The sequence below is a fragment of the Perognathus longimembris genome, chromosome 1 (assembly GCF_023159225.1).
Source record: "Perognathus longimembris pacificus isolate PPM17 chromosome 1, ASM2315922v1, whole genome shotgun sequence".
NCBI classification, from domain to species: domain Eukaryota; kingdom Metazoa; phylum Chordata; class Mammalia; order Rodentia; family Heteromyidae; genus Perognathus; species Perognathus longimembris.
In genome coordinates this window covers 118,969,744-118,987,278 of record NC_063161.1, presented here as the reverse complement: position 1 = coordinate 118,987,278, position 17,535 = coordinate 118,969,744, and the positions used below count along the sequence as shown (strand labels likewise).

The window sequence follows — 17,535 nt, the reverse complement described above, 5'->3', positions numbered from 1 at the left end:
TTTCAAGTGCTATACAAAGAAATACAAATTACTGCTTCTCTTACCTTCTCTTAACATTCTCTTACCTTCACAAATAATTATTTTAATGCCTACCCCTAGATAATTGTTTTGAACCTGTTTTGTTTGAAATGGGATACAAGATGACTCTTTGCTTCAAGAAGCTGTTGTTCAAATGAGGCATAAAGATCCAAATGCATTGTTAAAAGGACATAGTGTGTTAGGGAACTGGAAATCCAAACGACAATGAGGTATCATTTAATATTCACCAGAAATGACATTTTAAAAAAGACAGACAACAGTAAGTGTTGTGAAGTGTGGAAGAATCAGAACAATTGTACACTGCCAGCAGGAATGTAAAATACAGCTCCTTTAACAACCAGGTTGGCAGTTTATTAAAAAGCTACTTTACTGTAGGGCCCAGCCATTTTATCACCAGGTGTCTACCTAAGAGGAAAGAAAATGCACATCTATACCAAGACTTATATGTGAAAGTCCATGGCAGCATAATTGCCCTCAATGGAAGCAATTCAATGCCCATCAATTGGTGAATGGATGAGCAAAGTATGGTACCTCCACATATCAGAATATTATTCAACTATAAAAAGAAATATGGTTCCTATATGTGCGACAACATGTATAAACATTAAAATATTAAGCTAAATTGAAATTTTACAAATTATACCCACAATAAAGCTGTTGACAGAACTAAATTATCACTAAGGAATTTAGTAAGAATGTAAGACCAGAAACAAGTAACATTATAAAATTAATGCTACTAGTGATTAAATGCTTTATATATGCCAGGGTATAGGTAGTAGATGAAGAGAGTTGTAGATGTTCATATCACAACTAGGATCAGCATGGGAAGCAAGGAAATTTCCAGAACACACGCAGAATAATTTAACATAGAACTAAAGCAGTTTGAACAGAGAGGCAGAGTTGACAGAGTTCAGAGGTGTGAGCCAGACTTTGACTAATTTTCTGACAGGTCCACGTGGCAAGGAAGCCACTGAAGAGGGAGCAGCATGGTGGAAGGGGGGTCAGAAGGTAATCTGGCAGCAGCATGTAGAAGGGTGTCAGTGCAGGAGCTGCTAAGAAATCTAGGCCTGAGATGTGATGAAGGCCTGAACTGGGGTCCTGGAGGCATGCCAATGTCATGAGAAGTGTCAATGACCACACAAAAGCACAATTATAATTTTGATGTTAGTACACTGAATTGGCACCAATCTGTGTCACAGGCCACTCTGAAAGACAATGAAGAGGCAAAGATGATGGTGAGGCCAGTGGTGGGTGGTTCATGCCTATAATCCTAACTACTTGGGAGGCTAAAATTTGAGGATTGCAACTTGAAGCTAACATAGATCACAACCAGTATCCAGGCATGGCATTGCCTCTGTTATCCTAACTACAACTGGAAGCATATAGGGAAGCATGTACCAGGGGGAAAAAAGAAAGACTTTATCTTAAAGTATCCATTGCAAAAAAGGGCCATTAGGGCAATCGACTTCAACAGGTCATCAAAAAAATCATACATCATGATCAAAGAGGATTCATCCCAGGAATGCAAAGTTGGTTCAATATACGTAAGTCAATTAATGTAATCCACCACATCAACCGGAGCAAGGTAAAGAACCACATGGTTATATCAGTCGATGCGGAGAAAACGTTTGATAAAATCCAGCACCCATTTATGCTAAAAGCCCTGGAAAAACTGGGATGCCAGGGAACATTCCTGAATATAATCAAGGCAGTTTATGACAAACCAACAGCAAGCATAACTCTAAATGGTGAAAAACTAAAGCCATTCCCTTTAAAATCAGGAACAAGACAGGGATGTCCACTCTCTCCCCTGCTCTTCAACATAGTACTAGAATTCCTAGCCAGAGCAATTAGGCAAGAAGACAATATAAAGGGGATCCAAACAGAAAAAGATGAAGTTAAACTTTCTCTCTTTGCAGATGACATGATCCTATACCTAAAGAACCCCCATAGACTCTATCCCCAAGCTACTAGAGCTGATCCAAAACTTTGGCAAAGTTGCAGGATAAACCCTCAAAAATCAATGGCCTTTCTTTATGCTAATGACCCGAAGACCGAGGCTGAAATCAGGAAAGCAATTCCTTTTGCAATAGCCTCAAAAAACATAAAATACCTAGGAATAACCTTAACCAAAGAAGTGAAAGACCTCTACGATGAGAACTTTAAAAACATGAAAAATGAAATTAAGGCAGAACTAAGGAAATGGAAAAACCTCCCATGCTCCTGGATTGGGAGGATTAATATAATCAAAATGGCAATATTGCCAAAGGCTATCTACAAATTCAATGCAATACCTATTAATATCCGAACACCATTTTTTAATGAAATAGAGGAAGCAATCCTGAAATTCATATGGAACAATAAAAGACCTAGATAGCAAAAACAATCCTGAGCAGAAAGAACAGTGCTGGAAGAATTACAATACCCAACTTCAAGCTGTATTATAAAGCAATAGTAATAAAAACAGCTTGGTATTGGCACCGGAACAGGCCTGAAGACCAATGGAACAGAATTGAAGACCCAGAAATGAACCCACAGAACTACGCCTACTTAATCTTTGATAAAGGAGCTAAAACAATAGTCTGGAAGAAAGATAGCCTCTTTAATAAATGGTGCTGGCAAAACTGGTTCAACACATGCAACAAACTAAAACTAGATCCTTATATATCACCCTGCACCAAAATCAAAGACCTTGAAATCAAAACAGACACCCTGAAAACACTAAAGGAAGGAGGAAGGAGTAGGAGAAACACTTAGGCTCCTTGGCACAGGAAGGAACCTCCTTAACAAAGACCCAGAAAGGCTACAAATCAAAGAAAGGTTGGACAAATGGGACTACACCAAACTGCAGAGCTTCTGCAGGGCAAAGGACATAGCTTGCAAGATAAACAGAAAGCCCACAGATTGGGAGAAGATCTTTACTGGCCATTCAACGGACAAAGGCCTCATATCTAAAATATATGCAGAACTAAAAAAATTACCTTCCTCCAAAACAAAACCGCAAAGAACCAATAGCCCCCTCATCAAGTGGGCTAGAGACTTACAAAGAGACTTCTCTGATGAGGAAATGAGAATGGCCAAGAGACATATGAAAAAGTGCTCTACATCACTGGCCATAAAAGAAATGCAAATAAAAACAACACCCCAGTATGAATGTCCTATATATATCAAGAAAACTAACAATAACAATTGTTGGAGGGGATGTGGCCAAAAGGGAACCCTACTTTATTGTTGGGGGGAATGTAACTGGTTCAGCCACTCTGGCAAGCGGTATGGAGATTCCTCAGAAGGCTAAATATAGAACTCCCCTATGACCCAGCAGCCCCACTTTTGGGTATCTATCCAAAAGACCACAAACATAATCACACTAAAGCCACCAGCACAACAATGTTCATTGCAGCACAATTTGTCATAGCTAGAATCTGGAACCAACCCAGATGCCCCTCAGTAGAAGAATGGATCAGGAAAATGTGGTACATATACACAATGGAATTTTATGCCCCTATCAGAAGGAATGACATTGCCCCATTTGTAAGGAAATGGAAGGATTTAGAAAAAGTTATACTAATTGAAGTGAGCCAGACCCAAAGAAACAAGGACTCTATGGTCTCCCTTATAGGGAATAATTAGCACAGGTTTAGGCAAGTCACAGCAGAGGATTACAGGAGCCCAATAGCTATACCCTTATGAACACATAAGATAATGTTTGGTGAAATGAACTCCATGTTATGGAAATGATTGTTATATCACAGTTGTAACTACTTTCAATGTGCCATATGTAACTGTAGCCTCTACTATTGATGATATTCTTGCATCACCTTCCTGTGGTTGTACCTACACTACCTCTGTATCCTATCTGAGTATATTGGAAACCGGGTATACTGGTATTAGAACTAGGAAGTTGGAAGGGAATACCAAAATCGAGAGACACAGGGTAAAAAAAGACAAACAACTACAAAAGCAATACTTGCAAAACTGTTTGGTGTAAGTGAACTGAACAACTGAACAACTCATGGGGAGGGGGGAGGGGGAATGAGGGATGAGGTAACAATCAGTACAAGAAATGTATCCAATGCCTAATGTATGAAACTGTAACCTCTCTGTAATTCAGTTTGATAATAAAAAAAAATTCAGTAAAAAAAAAAAAGGGCCAGTAGAATGCTTGTCTGACAAGCCCAAGACCCTGAGTTCAAATCCCATTACTGTCAAAGGAGAAAAAATGTAAGACTCAAGCCCACTGTTTTTGTTGCATAGTAATTGTGGATTTCAGACTGGATTGGCCACTTATTTGATTGTAAGCAACAACAACTGATCCAAGGATCAGGTAGAATGAGGATAAGGAGACTGATGAATTTTAGTGTTGCCAAGTAGAAAAACAGAAAAATAATCGGGTTAGTGATTTTGGTAAACAAACAATCTTTTCCAGATTTAATATCCACACCTTGGAAATAGGAAAGGCAAGCCACATTTGCGGATTTTCAAACTGTGTTCCCTAACTGCTGAGGATGTGGTCTAGAGCTACTTCGCAGGTGATCGGGAGACCCAAGCACAAAGATTGGATTCCCCAGCCACACTACAACTAAGGTACCTCTTATTTGATCTGGTTCAGATTTTTTTTTGACTTTATGGAGACATTTCATTTGATAAAAGGCTTCTAAGGTTTTGAATTTGAAAAGAAAATGGACAACAGGATATTCTAAGATCCTTCCATCTCTAAAAAGGACTACTTTGACTTTCACATTTTTTATAATTTCTGAGGGGAGACAAGGTTCATAAAATATGACTTGACAGGGCTGGGGATATAGCCTAGTGGCAAGAGTGCCTGCCTCGGATACACGAGGCCCTAGGTTCGATTCCCCAGCACCACATATACAGAAAACGGCCAGAAGCGGCGCTGTGGCTCAAGTGGCAGAGTGCTAGCCTTGAGCGGGAAGAAGCCAGGGACAGTGCTCAGGCCCTGAGTCCAAGGCCCAGGACTGGCCAAAAAAAAAAAATATATATATATATATATATATATATATATGACTTGACAATATTTAATAGGAAACTTGGTCAGGAGATTGAAGGGCTTCACTGAAAGAAAGGAAGGATGGCCCTTTGAGAGGTCTTGCTTTCAGAATAGAATCTGCAAGTAATTTTATTTGAAAGTCTAAAACTTTGGCTTAATTCTATCTCTTAGGGATTTTGTGCAGTAACCATGAGATGGAATCGATAGCTAAGAATGAAACATCATAGATCACCCAGATTCTTATTCCCCCCAGAAGAGTCTTGTGGGGTGTGTGGAATGCATGCCTTATCTCAGCCAATGGACCACAGAAAAACTATTGGAATGACAAGACTAACACGTGGCCTTGGGTAGTACCTCTGGGGTACTTTGCCATGGTGCCAGCTTGAGTTTAATCCTAAGAGATTCAATGATTATTTCCTGCAATTCGCAGCCCTTCCCTATTCATCAATCAAGATAGCACAGTGCTTAACTAAACTTTTGGACAAGGGCTAACTCCAATAGTTCCCCAAACACGATTTTCTTATGGTGGTAAGACCAGCAAATCCTTCTGGAGACCTAGGCTGTGGTTCTGAGTTTAGTGATTCAGGAGCTAGTGGTTTATTTTCCTGTGCTGGTCCTGCCAATGAGAGCAAGTGGAAAAGAATCTTTGTCATAATAAAAGTTAACTGTTACCAAGCACAAAGTATTTGAGATGCATAATTTAATGGAAACCTACTGTGAACAATATTATTTCTCTACTTTGCAAATACACAAATAAAGGTATAAAAATGTTAAGTAATTAGCCCCAGTTACAGAGCCAGTAAATGTCACACTTAGGATTTGATATGAATCTGGATTGCTTGTCTTTGAGTCTGAACTCTTAGATGCATATGATACATTTCTAAAGGCCCACTTTACTTGATGAGACCCAATTTAGTAGTCTTCTTGTCATCTAAAAGGGTCTTTCTTTCAAATCTGCAGTCAGAAAATAATCTTTCCTTACTTCTTATTTGATTACAAAAAAAATACCCTTCCTCTCTTCCCTTCCCCTTCTTTCCTTCTTCCCCTCCTTCCGTCCCTTGCTCCGTCTTCCTTCCTTCCTACCTTCCTTCCTTCTTTTCTTACTCTTCCTCCCTCCCTTCCTCCCCCTCCCTCCCTCCCTCTCTCCCTTCCTCCCTCCCTCCCTCCCTCCCTCCCTCTCTCCCTTCCTCCCTCCCTCCCTCCCTCCCTCCCTCCCTCCCTCCCTCCCTCCCTCTCTCCCTTCCTCCCTCCCTCCCTCCCTCCCTCCCTCCCTCCCTCCCTCCCTCCCTCTCTCTCTCTGTTTGTTTGTTTGTTTCTTTCTTTCTGTACAGGTGTTTGAAGTCAGGGTCTTGCACTTTCACTTGGCTTTTTTGCGAAGGTTGGCTCTCTGCCACTTGAACCACACACCTCTACTTTTGGTTTTTTCTTAGTTAATTAGAGATAAGAGACTCTCTTGGATTTGTCTGCCCAGCCTGGCTTTGAACCATGTTCCTGAGATCTCAACTTCCCGAGTAGCTTTATTATAGGTGTGAACCACCAGTACTTGGTAGAAATAATTTTTTTCTGAATTTTCTGTGTTCTATATCCTCCAAAGCTCCCAAAATCCACGAAGATGGGGAGCAGTGATAATATATACATGCCACATTCCTGGCATCCCACTCATGCCAGTCTGATGGATAGAGGAGAGCAATGCCTCTCACAATTCTCCAGCAGGAGAATATATTTACTTTGAGCCACATGGCAAAGGTGTCAGGACTCTTTTGTGCACTGCTATATTTCATTATGATTTTTCATGTATAATGTCATATACAAGTCAACATTCTCACAAAAATGTCACTAACACATATATACATACACATATACATGTGAATATACAAATTAATTCTCTACACCTTTACTTTTTTTTTTTTGCCAGTCCTGGGCCTTGAACTCAGGGCCTGAGCACTGTCCCTGGCTTCCTTTTGCTCAAGGCTAGCACTCTGCCACTTGAGCCACAGCGCCACTTCTGGCCGTTTTCTGTATATGTGGTGCTGGGGAATCGAACCCACGGCCTCATGTATACGAGGCAAGCTCTCTTGCCACTAGGCCATATCCCCAGCCCCTACACCTTTACTTTTTTATTCTGCCAAAATCTGATTGTTTTGAAATATAAAAAAAATTAATCATTCTTCCCTTTGTTCTGAAACATCTAGGGTAAGACACTGCCAGAGGTCATTTTACTGCCAAATTATACAAATCCTGTTAAAATAGGTTTCTTTTGAATTTCAAATGCCCTTAGCAAGCATCATCTGATGAACTCTAAATAAGCAGAGACGGATGCAGCAAGAATTCCAGTAACCTTTGTTGAGAGCATTTTAAATTTCTGTGTTGTATTTCAATTAATAATAGCTCCATACTGTATGAGAAAGGCTATGGGGGATGGTGGTGGTCAGGAAGATCAATTCATAGGTTTTGTGCAAGAAAAGGAAGGTCTCGAATCTCTCTTTGAACACAGGACTCATACTCCTGCCTTAGCCACCTGAGTGCAGGAATTATAAGTAGTTTAAAAAAAACAGAACTTTTTTCATTTCACACCTATTGATCCTGTTTCTAGCTCACTTCTGGCTGTGAGGCAATACTTTTGAGACTTCTCTATGTGAGACATGTGGGCCTACAGAACTGGGGAACCTAAGGCAACTCAAGAGGTCAAAGGCAATTCAAATAGTGAAATTAAGTAATGCATGTTAAAATAGAAATTATTAAAAAAACAGGTGAGTTGGAGGTCTAGGTTAGGGATCTCTAACTTATGATGGAGGGTCAGGAATGGTGAATGCTGAGCAATCACTTCCCCAAGTGCAAAGAACCAGGGGAAATCAAGTTTTTTTGCTGGGAAGTTGTTGAAGTTTTAGAGCCAGGAAACTAACAGTAAAAAGGCAGGATTTCCTTGGCCTTCTTTTCCTAATAAATCACATCCTTTATTGTCTAGTAACTTGGAAGCAGAGAATAGAGAGGCTTTGCCCTTCCTGCACAGAGACTAGAAACATCTGGGAGAGGGAGGTGCCTGGAGGTCAGGAGGAGGGAGAGGAGTAGAGACAGAGGGAGAAGAACCCAGGAGGAGTCCATTTCCAATCTCCAGCTTCTGATAGGTAAGGGTTGTTTGCATGGCCTATTCCCTGCAGCCTAGTTACACACTATAATGGCTACTAAAATATTGCTCCAAAATAAAAGAACTATGTTATTCTATTCTGGTCCTTGTTTGTTGGAAGTGAGCTTCTTACTCATGTCTCTTGTTTTTTGCTTCTGGAAGACAGACATACCTCGGTCCACTCTGAGAGAAGCCATTCACTGGGGCAGTCATCTTTCTTGCATGCTTGCTGAGATGTTGGTTTGGAAGCAGAACAGAAGGTCTCAGGGAGTTCCAGGAAACTTCCATCAGCCATGCGTTGCTTGCAAAGAACCTCACGTTTCTGAACACCTCCGCCACAGCTCCTGGAGCACTGGGGAGGAAGAGAAAGTCCACTCAGCATAGGGAAGGAGGCAGAACATGGATTCTCACCTTAGCCTAGGAACAGGAAATAGCAGAAATGTTGTAAAAAATGAAGAAAGAAAAAAAGAAAACAGAAGACAAACTAGGAGTCGGGCCAGAGGATCATGTTTCCTCTCTTTGCAATAAATTTTGTAGCAAAATCTACATACTCCCCTCTCTTAATCCCAGGTATTTAACTTGAGCATCCAGGAATTTTAGGAACCTTGGAATCTTAGAAATCTGTTTCTGAAATGTGATTTGTAGCTGCTCAAGATGAGTGGTTTAAAAGGTTAGTATAATAAAGTGTTCAACATATTTATGACCCAGTGAAAATAATCCGTGCTGCTTTCAGCAGAGCAAGAACAAGCAAGAGGCTGGCATCAGAGCCAATCTGGGGAGATGAGGTTGCAAAGAGATGAGTCCTTTTCTTTCAAGTGAGAGCACTATCCCATCACCATGGGTGGCATGAGATTTAGGGCTTGGTTGTCTGCAGAACTCCTTTAGAATACTTTTCTTGCTGGATTGGTGATTTTTTTTTAAAATTTTGTTTTATTTATTTATTTTTTTAGGGCAGTAGGAGCCAGAGACACTGAAATTTCGGATGCAAGAAAAATAGTCTCTTGTCAGTGGTTTTAAAGGGGCCTCAATAAAACATACTATTTACATGTAACTTAATAGTTAAGACCCAGTTGTAGGGTAGGGGGAGTGAGGCCTCCCAAGGCACAGGTTGGTTGTTTTCTGAGTATTTTTCATGCCCACTCAAGATCCCCCTCCAGTTTTCAGCTTGATTTTTCAAGACAGACTATATTTGGTCAACTCCCTTGTAGGCAGACACAGCCATTGGACTAAATGCTTACCACTGGGATATAAATAAATGGGTCATAGGTAATGTAAAAGAAGCTCCTGCAAAGAGATATACTGATATCTTTTCTCTTCCCACTCTTCTCCTTGCTGGGATGTACACAGAGTATGTGTCCATCTGGGACCATTAAAGACAAAAAGATAGGAGCCCAGCCAGGTGCTGGTGGCTCATGCCTATATTCCTAGCTACTCAGGAGGCTGAGATCTGAGGATAGCAGTTCAAAGCCAGCCTGGGCAGAAAAGTCCCTGTGAGACTCTTATTTCCAATAAACCACTCAAAAACAGGAAGTGGCACTGTAGCTCAAGTGATAGAGCACTAGTCTTGAGCACAAAGAGGCTCAGGGATGGTGCCTAGGCCCTGAGTTCAAGCTCCACAACCAACCAACCAACAAACAAACAGATAGAAACTTGACTTAATAATTGTGAAACTTTGATTGGCATGTGTTTATGCGAGAGAAATACCTTTCTATCCTTTGAAGGCAATGCTAATTTTCTTACACTTTTAATTGGCTATAACCCTAGTTAACATGTCAACCCTGGCATCTATGACTACTGTATTCACTATTGAGCTAGTTTGTCTTGAGTGTTCGGAGCTCTGTTTTCTTCAGGAATAGTCTCCAGTCTTCCACATACTATTATGAGGCTTCTTGGGGAATGAAGTCTGGGTTTGAAAGTCTGAGGGTTTGTGCTAAAGGTGTGACTCCTACAGCCCAGATGTCACCTCCTACTCAGTGGTCTCAACCGTGTTATTATCACTTGAGTAGCTTCTAAAATTGTGGTATCAAGCTTTGATGTCTATCAAATCAGAAATTCTGAAAGGCAGGTCCTCAGTACCAAATTAAAAAATGAAAGGAGATGGTCTAGGACATTATTTCCCAATTCTATTGCATACCCAGAGCCAAAAAACACCTCTCCAAATTAACATCCCCCCCTCTTCCTAGTAGGAATAAAATGGATGTGGGAAGGGAAGGCTGGGCTCCGGAGAGGCCTCTGTTAGAACCTGTGGCTGGATTGTATCCAAACACTATTTATTTGCAGTAGTGAATGCCTTGAAGTCATAGTTATTGGTGAGTAATATTAGCAAAGCTATCAACTTTGTCAAATTAAGCTTTAATTCTAGAAGCTTTCATGATTTAGATAAATGATGAACAACTTGTTATTTTACAGTTAAAATTAAATATACTCAGTAGAGAACCATGAGAAAAATAATCTGTTTTCCTATGGAATCAACTCCCTACCATGGAAAGCTAACTGAAAACAAAAAGGCAAAGACACCCTCTGAATAGCTCTTATTTTCAAGCTAAGCCAAAGAAAGATGAAATTACCCAAGTAAGGCTACTTGGGGGCCAAAAATGGTTTATTTCCATTCACTGTGACATTCACCAAGCTCCTACTGAAGAATAAATCCTGGACAGAGGTAGTGAACCAGCTCAAACTCAACTCAGCTCCCTCCCAGGGTTCTATTAAAGGTACCCTAATAGCTACTCCCAGTGTTTGGGTAAAACCACTGGAAGGTGCTCTGTCAGCTGCTTCATGCAAAGGCATTCTGACAGCCTGGTCTCACACTTTCACCCAACTGGATGATGGTTTCTTCTTTTCTTCTTCTTCTTCTTCTTCTTCTTCTTCTTCTTCTTCTTCTTCTTCTTCTTCTTCTTCTTCTTCTTCTTCTTCTTCTTCTTCTTCTTCTTCTTCTCCTTCTCCTTCTTCTTCTTCTTCTTGTTCTCCTTCTTCTTCTTCTTCTCCTTCTCCTTCTCCTTCTCCTTCTCCTTCTTCTTCTTCTTCTTCTTCTTTGCTAGACTTAGCCTCTATCTTCTGACTATTCCTGAGTGGCAGGAGTTGGACCAGGATCTAGGTTGGGGACTGACATTCCAATATATTTTATCTGCTATGAAGAAAACTTTAAAAACTTGAATAGTAAATATAAAGAATAAGTAAATACAAATTTTTACTCTTAAATGAAACAACTTGATTGCATATATATTTATATATGGTATATATATTGCATATATATTTAAGGGAGAACTCTAAAAATGATTTTGAAGGAGTTGGAATCATATTCTGGTGACTCTGAAACTTGTTTTTGTAAGCTCTTTGATCAATGAGTAGAAAGACTACACTTGAACATTGCTCCTGAGTAATGCACAAGATCACATGTGGTGGTTTGCAGGGCCCTTGTAACTCATCATCAACCCAAAACTTCCTTTCAAGGGTTTTTTTCTGGCAACTTTTGGGCTTAATGAAGAAATAAAAAAGTTACAAAGTTATGGTTTCAGACTTTTGGCTTATATGTGGCTTATTTCAGTGACTCCATGAAATTCTTATTTATTAGAGAAGAAAATTTAAGAAAATTTAAATCTACATTTTAATTTATATTCCATTCAATAAAGTTTTAAAGGACTTGACTAACTTATTTTGTACCCACTCTACCCAGAACAGTGCATTCTGTGAATGCAAGTCCTCAACAAATACTTGTGGTACTCAACTGAAGTTGGCACTTGAGAGAATTTAAATATCCCTCCTTGTTACTATGGATAACTAAGGGTTTAAGTTTAGCTTTTTGCATGATTTCCTAGGTTCAACCTTCTCTTATTTCTGTCAAATTCTTCTTTCTAACCAGCCAGTTATACTATAATCAGATTAGTTATAACCTTTTAGTGTTCAGACTTTCTTCAGAATTCTTTTATAAGTAGACAACTAACCATGTGGATTACTGACTCTTAAGGATTTGCCAAACAGAGGGACTAGGTTCTCCACAATACTTTCCATTCTGTGAATTACTAAATTTTTTCCATGAACTTAATGTAATTTTTAAAAGCCACAATTGAAGGAAACAAGTTTATGGTGACAAATCAAAAATTTTAAGCTTTGGCTCTAACTTCTCCCCAATGCCTCCTCAACGTGTCCCCTTAAATGCAAGTAGGCATCTTGACTTAAACATGTCCAGAGCCAAACTCTTGCTACCTTCCCACTGACCTCACCCCAAACTCTTCTCTCTCACTCTTCTGCAGTCATTGAAGGGTAACAGATCTAGGATAAAAACGTAGGCAGCACTCTCGAATTCCTTTTCCTTTACCAACCTTCCCATAACACTAAATCACAAGCAAATGCAATCACATTTACCTACATAAAATTAGATGTAAACAGTATAAATAAACAGTAAATCAAGCTACCACCATCTCTTGCCTAGACTACTGCCAAGCTTTCTAACCCGTATCCTAATGCTGTGGTCTGCATTTTTGTGACTTTCTCCCATCATACATTGGAATCCTAACTTCCAAGATGATAGTTTTCAGAAGTATGTGTGGGAGGGTTGGGAAGGAAGATTTTGGGAAGTAGTAAGAGTAAATCACTCATGAATGGGACTAGAGTTGTTGCTCAAGGGGATCCAGAGAGTTGCCTTGTCCTTTCTACCACATGGGTATCATCTAGAAGGCCATATCCATGAACTGTAAGGAGGGCACTGAATATGCAGCCACATCAACCAATGATTTTTTCAGACTCTGGAATGATGAGAAATAAATTCATATTGCTCATAATCTACCCCGTCTATGGTACTTTACAGGACAGGCCCTAATGGTTTTAAGTTTCTAATTTCATAGGGCAGAGAAGAGAGATCTAACTGTAGCAGTCACCCAGCCTGGCCTCCTGGGGAACAGGACTGAAGGGAAGAGTGTATCTAGAGAAGCAATAGACAATATCCAACAAATCATCTTGCTTTCCTGCAGTCTAAGGCACAGCCACTGCAGTGATGCTTTTAAAGCATAAATCAGGTAACATAATTCCCATGCTTTAGCTCCTTTAATAGTGTCTCTTTGCAATGAGAATGAAAATTCAAAGCCCTTCAAACCATGCATGGAAAAGCCCTGCATATTCTGGTCCCTGCTCTGATGGAATTTAGAGCTCAAATCCTTCCAACTCCAGTCATTTGTTCCACATAAATTTATTAATACCAATCACAGGTCAAGCATGGCTCCATTTAGGTTAAGATACTGTAGTGAATGAGAAGCCTTATATATATCTGCAATTTTATTTCTTATTATTTCTCATAAGAAATAAATATGCCAGCTGTGCCTGTTTTTATTTATTCCTCAGACTCTGCAAGTATTTCTCCCATAGGCTGTTGCATTTTTTCTTGTCTTTATCTGGGCTGTTCTCTTAGATTTACTGAGCCTTTCTACCATAAATTCATTCATTCTTATTTCCACAGAGAGTCTATGCTATCCTTCTAGCTCTTTGTTTATCTAGAAGCTTCAAAGATATCTAGACTAATCTCTATGATATTACTGTATTTATTTATTTGTTTAGCAATGCTGGGGATTGAACCCAAGCTCTTGAGCATGCTAGGCAGGTACTGGAGCACTAAGCTATATCTCCAACCCTCATTTATTTATTTATTTTATTTTAGTTTTTGTTTATTTATTTTTTATTTTTTTGGCCAGTCCTGGGGCTTGGACTCAGGGCCTGAGCACTGTCCTTGGCTTCTTTTTGCTCACGGCTAGCACTCTACCACTTGAGCCACAGCGCCACTTCTGGCCATTTTCTGTATATGTGGTGCTAGGGAATTGAACCCAGGGCCTCATGTATACGGGGCAAGCACTCTTGCCACTAGGCCATATCCCCAGCCCAGTTTTTGTTTATATTTTTGAGATGGAGTGAGTCTTGGTATGTAACTCAGGCTGGCCTTCAAATTGTCTATGTAGTCCCAGCTGGCCTTACTATCCTCTTGCTTTAGTCCTTAATGCTAGAACTACAGGCATGTACCATCATGCCTAGTTTATTTCATTTGTAAAACAGCATTTTCTGGGTGTGTGGTAGTGGGACTTAAACGTAGAGCCTCATGCATGCTAGGCAAGTGCTTGCTCTGTCACTGAGCCACATCCCTAGCCTCAAAGAGCACTTTTAAATAATTCTTATTCTTTCAGAAAGTATCACCTATTTATTATTATATGAAGAAAGAGATTTTTACTTCCTTTGTGGCTTATATTAAATGTTTGAGAGATTTACCTTCAAACTTTTCTCTAGCCAGTGCCAGTGGCTTCTGCCTGGAATCCTAGCAACTCAGGAGGCTGAGATTTGGGGGACTGTGGTTCAAAGCCAGCGGTGGACAGAAAAGTCTTTGAACTTCCATCTCCAAAATAACCAGAAAAAGAATCTTGGATAGAAGTATGTTTCCATTGATAAAGTGTCAGCTCAGCAAGTGCAAGGCTCTGGGTTCAAACCCAGCTACTAAACTTTCCCCCAATATACTGTCACATCTTAAATATAAGATCTTAGGATTGAGTAAACGCATCTCTAGTTTTTTTTCCCTTGCAAACATTTTCCTTATTCAAATCTTTTTTAAAAACTAATTTTACCTATTTTATTTACTTATTTATTATTATTATTATTATTTTTTTGCCAGTCCTGAGGCTTGAACTTAGGGCCTGATCCCTGTCCCTGGCTTCTTTTTGCTCAAGGTTATCACTCTGCCAACTGAGGCACAGTGCCACTTCTGGCTTTTTCTATATATGTGGTGCTGAGGAATCAAACCCAGGGCTTCATGTATATGAGTTGAGCACTTTACTACTAGGCCATATTCCCAGACCCCCCCATTCAAATCTTAATGGCTTGTTTCTCCATAAAGAAGTAGGCAAAGAATGAGCTGAATGATAGAGTAATTAATATTTTGTAAGGGATTCTGCATATAGGTGCTGCTCTGATTACTGGTAAATATTTTATACTGTTTGAAATCATGTGCATTTTTTCTATGAGAGTACTGGTTCATACAAAAATTCTCTAAGCCTCAAAATGACATCAAGCCACTCTAAAAAATCATGTTATTATCATTCAAGAATTCCTCATGGATTTTGGGTCCTCTTAAGTTCAACAGATATAAAGAACTAGCTTTTAGAGGTTGTGGCCTAGTGACTGAAATTTTACATACTTCCTTATTGATGTTGTAATTAAAGTGTTACACATCACTTCAATGCTTGATGGCTGAAATTTTCTATGTATTTTATGAGGCACATGGCTTCTGTTCATTTGGAATATGCTTCAAAGAAAAAGAAGTAGCTGAGTAAGAGAGTTCTTAGATTTGGTTAGACTTAGTGAATATGGCACTAAGGAAAATGCAGGTTAATTTCCCCTTTCTTTCATATTGAGGAAGTTATGATAAAAAGTTGGTGTTAGCTAGGTGCTAATGGCTCACACCAGTAATCTTAGCTACTCAGGAGGCTGAGATCCAAGGGTCACAGTTTGAAGCCAGACTGGGCAGGAAAGTCTGTGAGACTCTAAATTCCAAATAGCCACCAAAAAGCAGGAAACTGAAGCTGTGGCTCAAGTGGCAGAGCATAAGCCTTGAGCACAAAAGCTCAAGGACAGTGCCCTAGTCCCTGAGTTTAAGCTCCAGTATGTGTGCATGTGCTTGCGCAGGTGTGTGTGCATGTGCATGTGTGTGTACCGCGTGCATGCGCGCACACACACACAGCCTTATTTTCAAGGGTAGAGATGTAATGAAATGTTCCCACAGAGTGAATCATTCACTTAAAATAACACAGCGAGGCTGTCAATTTGCACACTGGACCTAATTTAAGGGACAGACTCTAGGCAATTCCCTGCATCCCATACAGAAGGCTGTAATAGCATGATGACAAAAACAGTTATAAGGAAAACATTTAAAAATTATCCTTTTTGAAGTTTTATCTATACCAAAAGCTTCTTGTAGTTGCTCAACACTTAGAAGATAAGGCCCAGATTCCTGGGAATGTCTTTCAGAACTCTCACACTAACTTTGACTGACCTTTCCAGCACATTCTTTGGGAGTGCCATGTGTTAAGGCCTTAGCTACAATGGACAATTTGCCCTATCCTGGGCACACAGAGTTTTTCTTTTCAAACCTTTGACCAGTTTGTTCTCTCTGTGAGCAGTGCCCTTCACCTCTTTGCTCAGCCAGAAACTTCCAATGTAATCTTGAAGGCTCAGTGTATGAACCATTCCATTAGTAACAATTCCTCTCCACATATTGGCAAATGGATCACCTCTTCATCATCCTGACCAGATTTCATCTGTAAGGACCTGTTTGTTCATGTGTCTGCTACTTCCTCAACACAGGAGTCAGAGTTTTTTGGGAGAGTGGAATTTACTCATCTTTAAATTCCTCAGTGCCTACCTAGTACAGTGTCTGGCAAAAAACCTTTCACTTCATAAATGTTTGTTGGATTGATGCCTGGATGAATGAAAAAGCTCTAAATGCTGATGTTTCAATGAGGTAAAAGAAACACTCCATTTCTTGGATGGTTCACTTTTTGCCAGGCTGTGTTATCACTAGCTGGAAACTGCTTCAGAGGATATCAGCAGAGGGTGTCAGCTAGGGGCAGCTTGTGGTCAGTGTGATCATCTGACACTCCAGGAATGGAGAATATTGTCAAGGATCTTGCTCTTGCACGATTGTCTTACCTCTTCTCAAAGAATGTCTTTGTGTGTTTACATTTTTATACATTTCTGAAATTTTAGAAGATGAAAGTTCAAATAAAAAAAGGCTCCAAAGTCCATGATGACTTTGTGACCATGCTGAGATTAGCAGGTGAGGCTGAGATCACCTACATAAGAAACAAGATGCAAAGTAGTACAAGTTTATAAAGAAGCAATAGCAAGAGGAATTTAATAAAATTAAAGGAAAAATGTTTGCCTTTATGAATAATCATTTAAAATAATATTTTATTATGAAGAGGTAACTCTCTGGCCAGGGGTATTATTTTTAAGTGTATGCAATAAAAATCAATAATGAGAACTAGTATTTATACTGCAGACACTAACTACCATACATGTTTCATGATATAAGGTCATGGGCTCTTTATTTTCATAAGAAAAGAAATATACAATAAGGGAGACACTTAAAATTTATGCTTTTATGCAGAAATATAATGGCTCTTATGGCTTGTATTTTTATATTTTTCCAAGGGCAATGTGTGTTTTTATCTTTTGATGTTTCATCTTGGTAGTTTAACTTTCTAAGACCTGAGTTCATTTCCTTTGTAGCTCAAATCATACTATCGAACCCAATACAAAATGATGTTTATTTTCTGAGGGCAACTTTCCAGGTTTAATATAATATCTTCTTTTTCTTCTTCTATTTCTAACTCAT

The 17,535-nt window shown here is 39.5% G+C and overlaps 1 protein-coding gene across 4 annotated transcripts in view; it reads right to left on the bottom strand.

Annotated features, from left to right (window-relative positions):
- Adamtsl1 (ADAMTS like 1) overlaps positions 1-17,535 on the bottom strand; it is a 361,048-nt gene that overhangs the window by 90,226 nt on the left and 253,287 nt on the right. For all 4 annotated transcript variants that reach the window (XM_048355943.1, XM_048356028.1, XM_048356104.1 and 1 more), the window contains one exon: positions 8,344-8,523. In XM_048355943.1, coding sequence (XP_048211900.1) covers positions 8,344-8,523 — 180 coding nt within the window. The remainder of the gene's footprint in view (positions 1-8,343; positions 8,524-17,535) is intronic.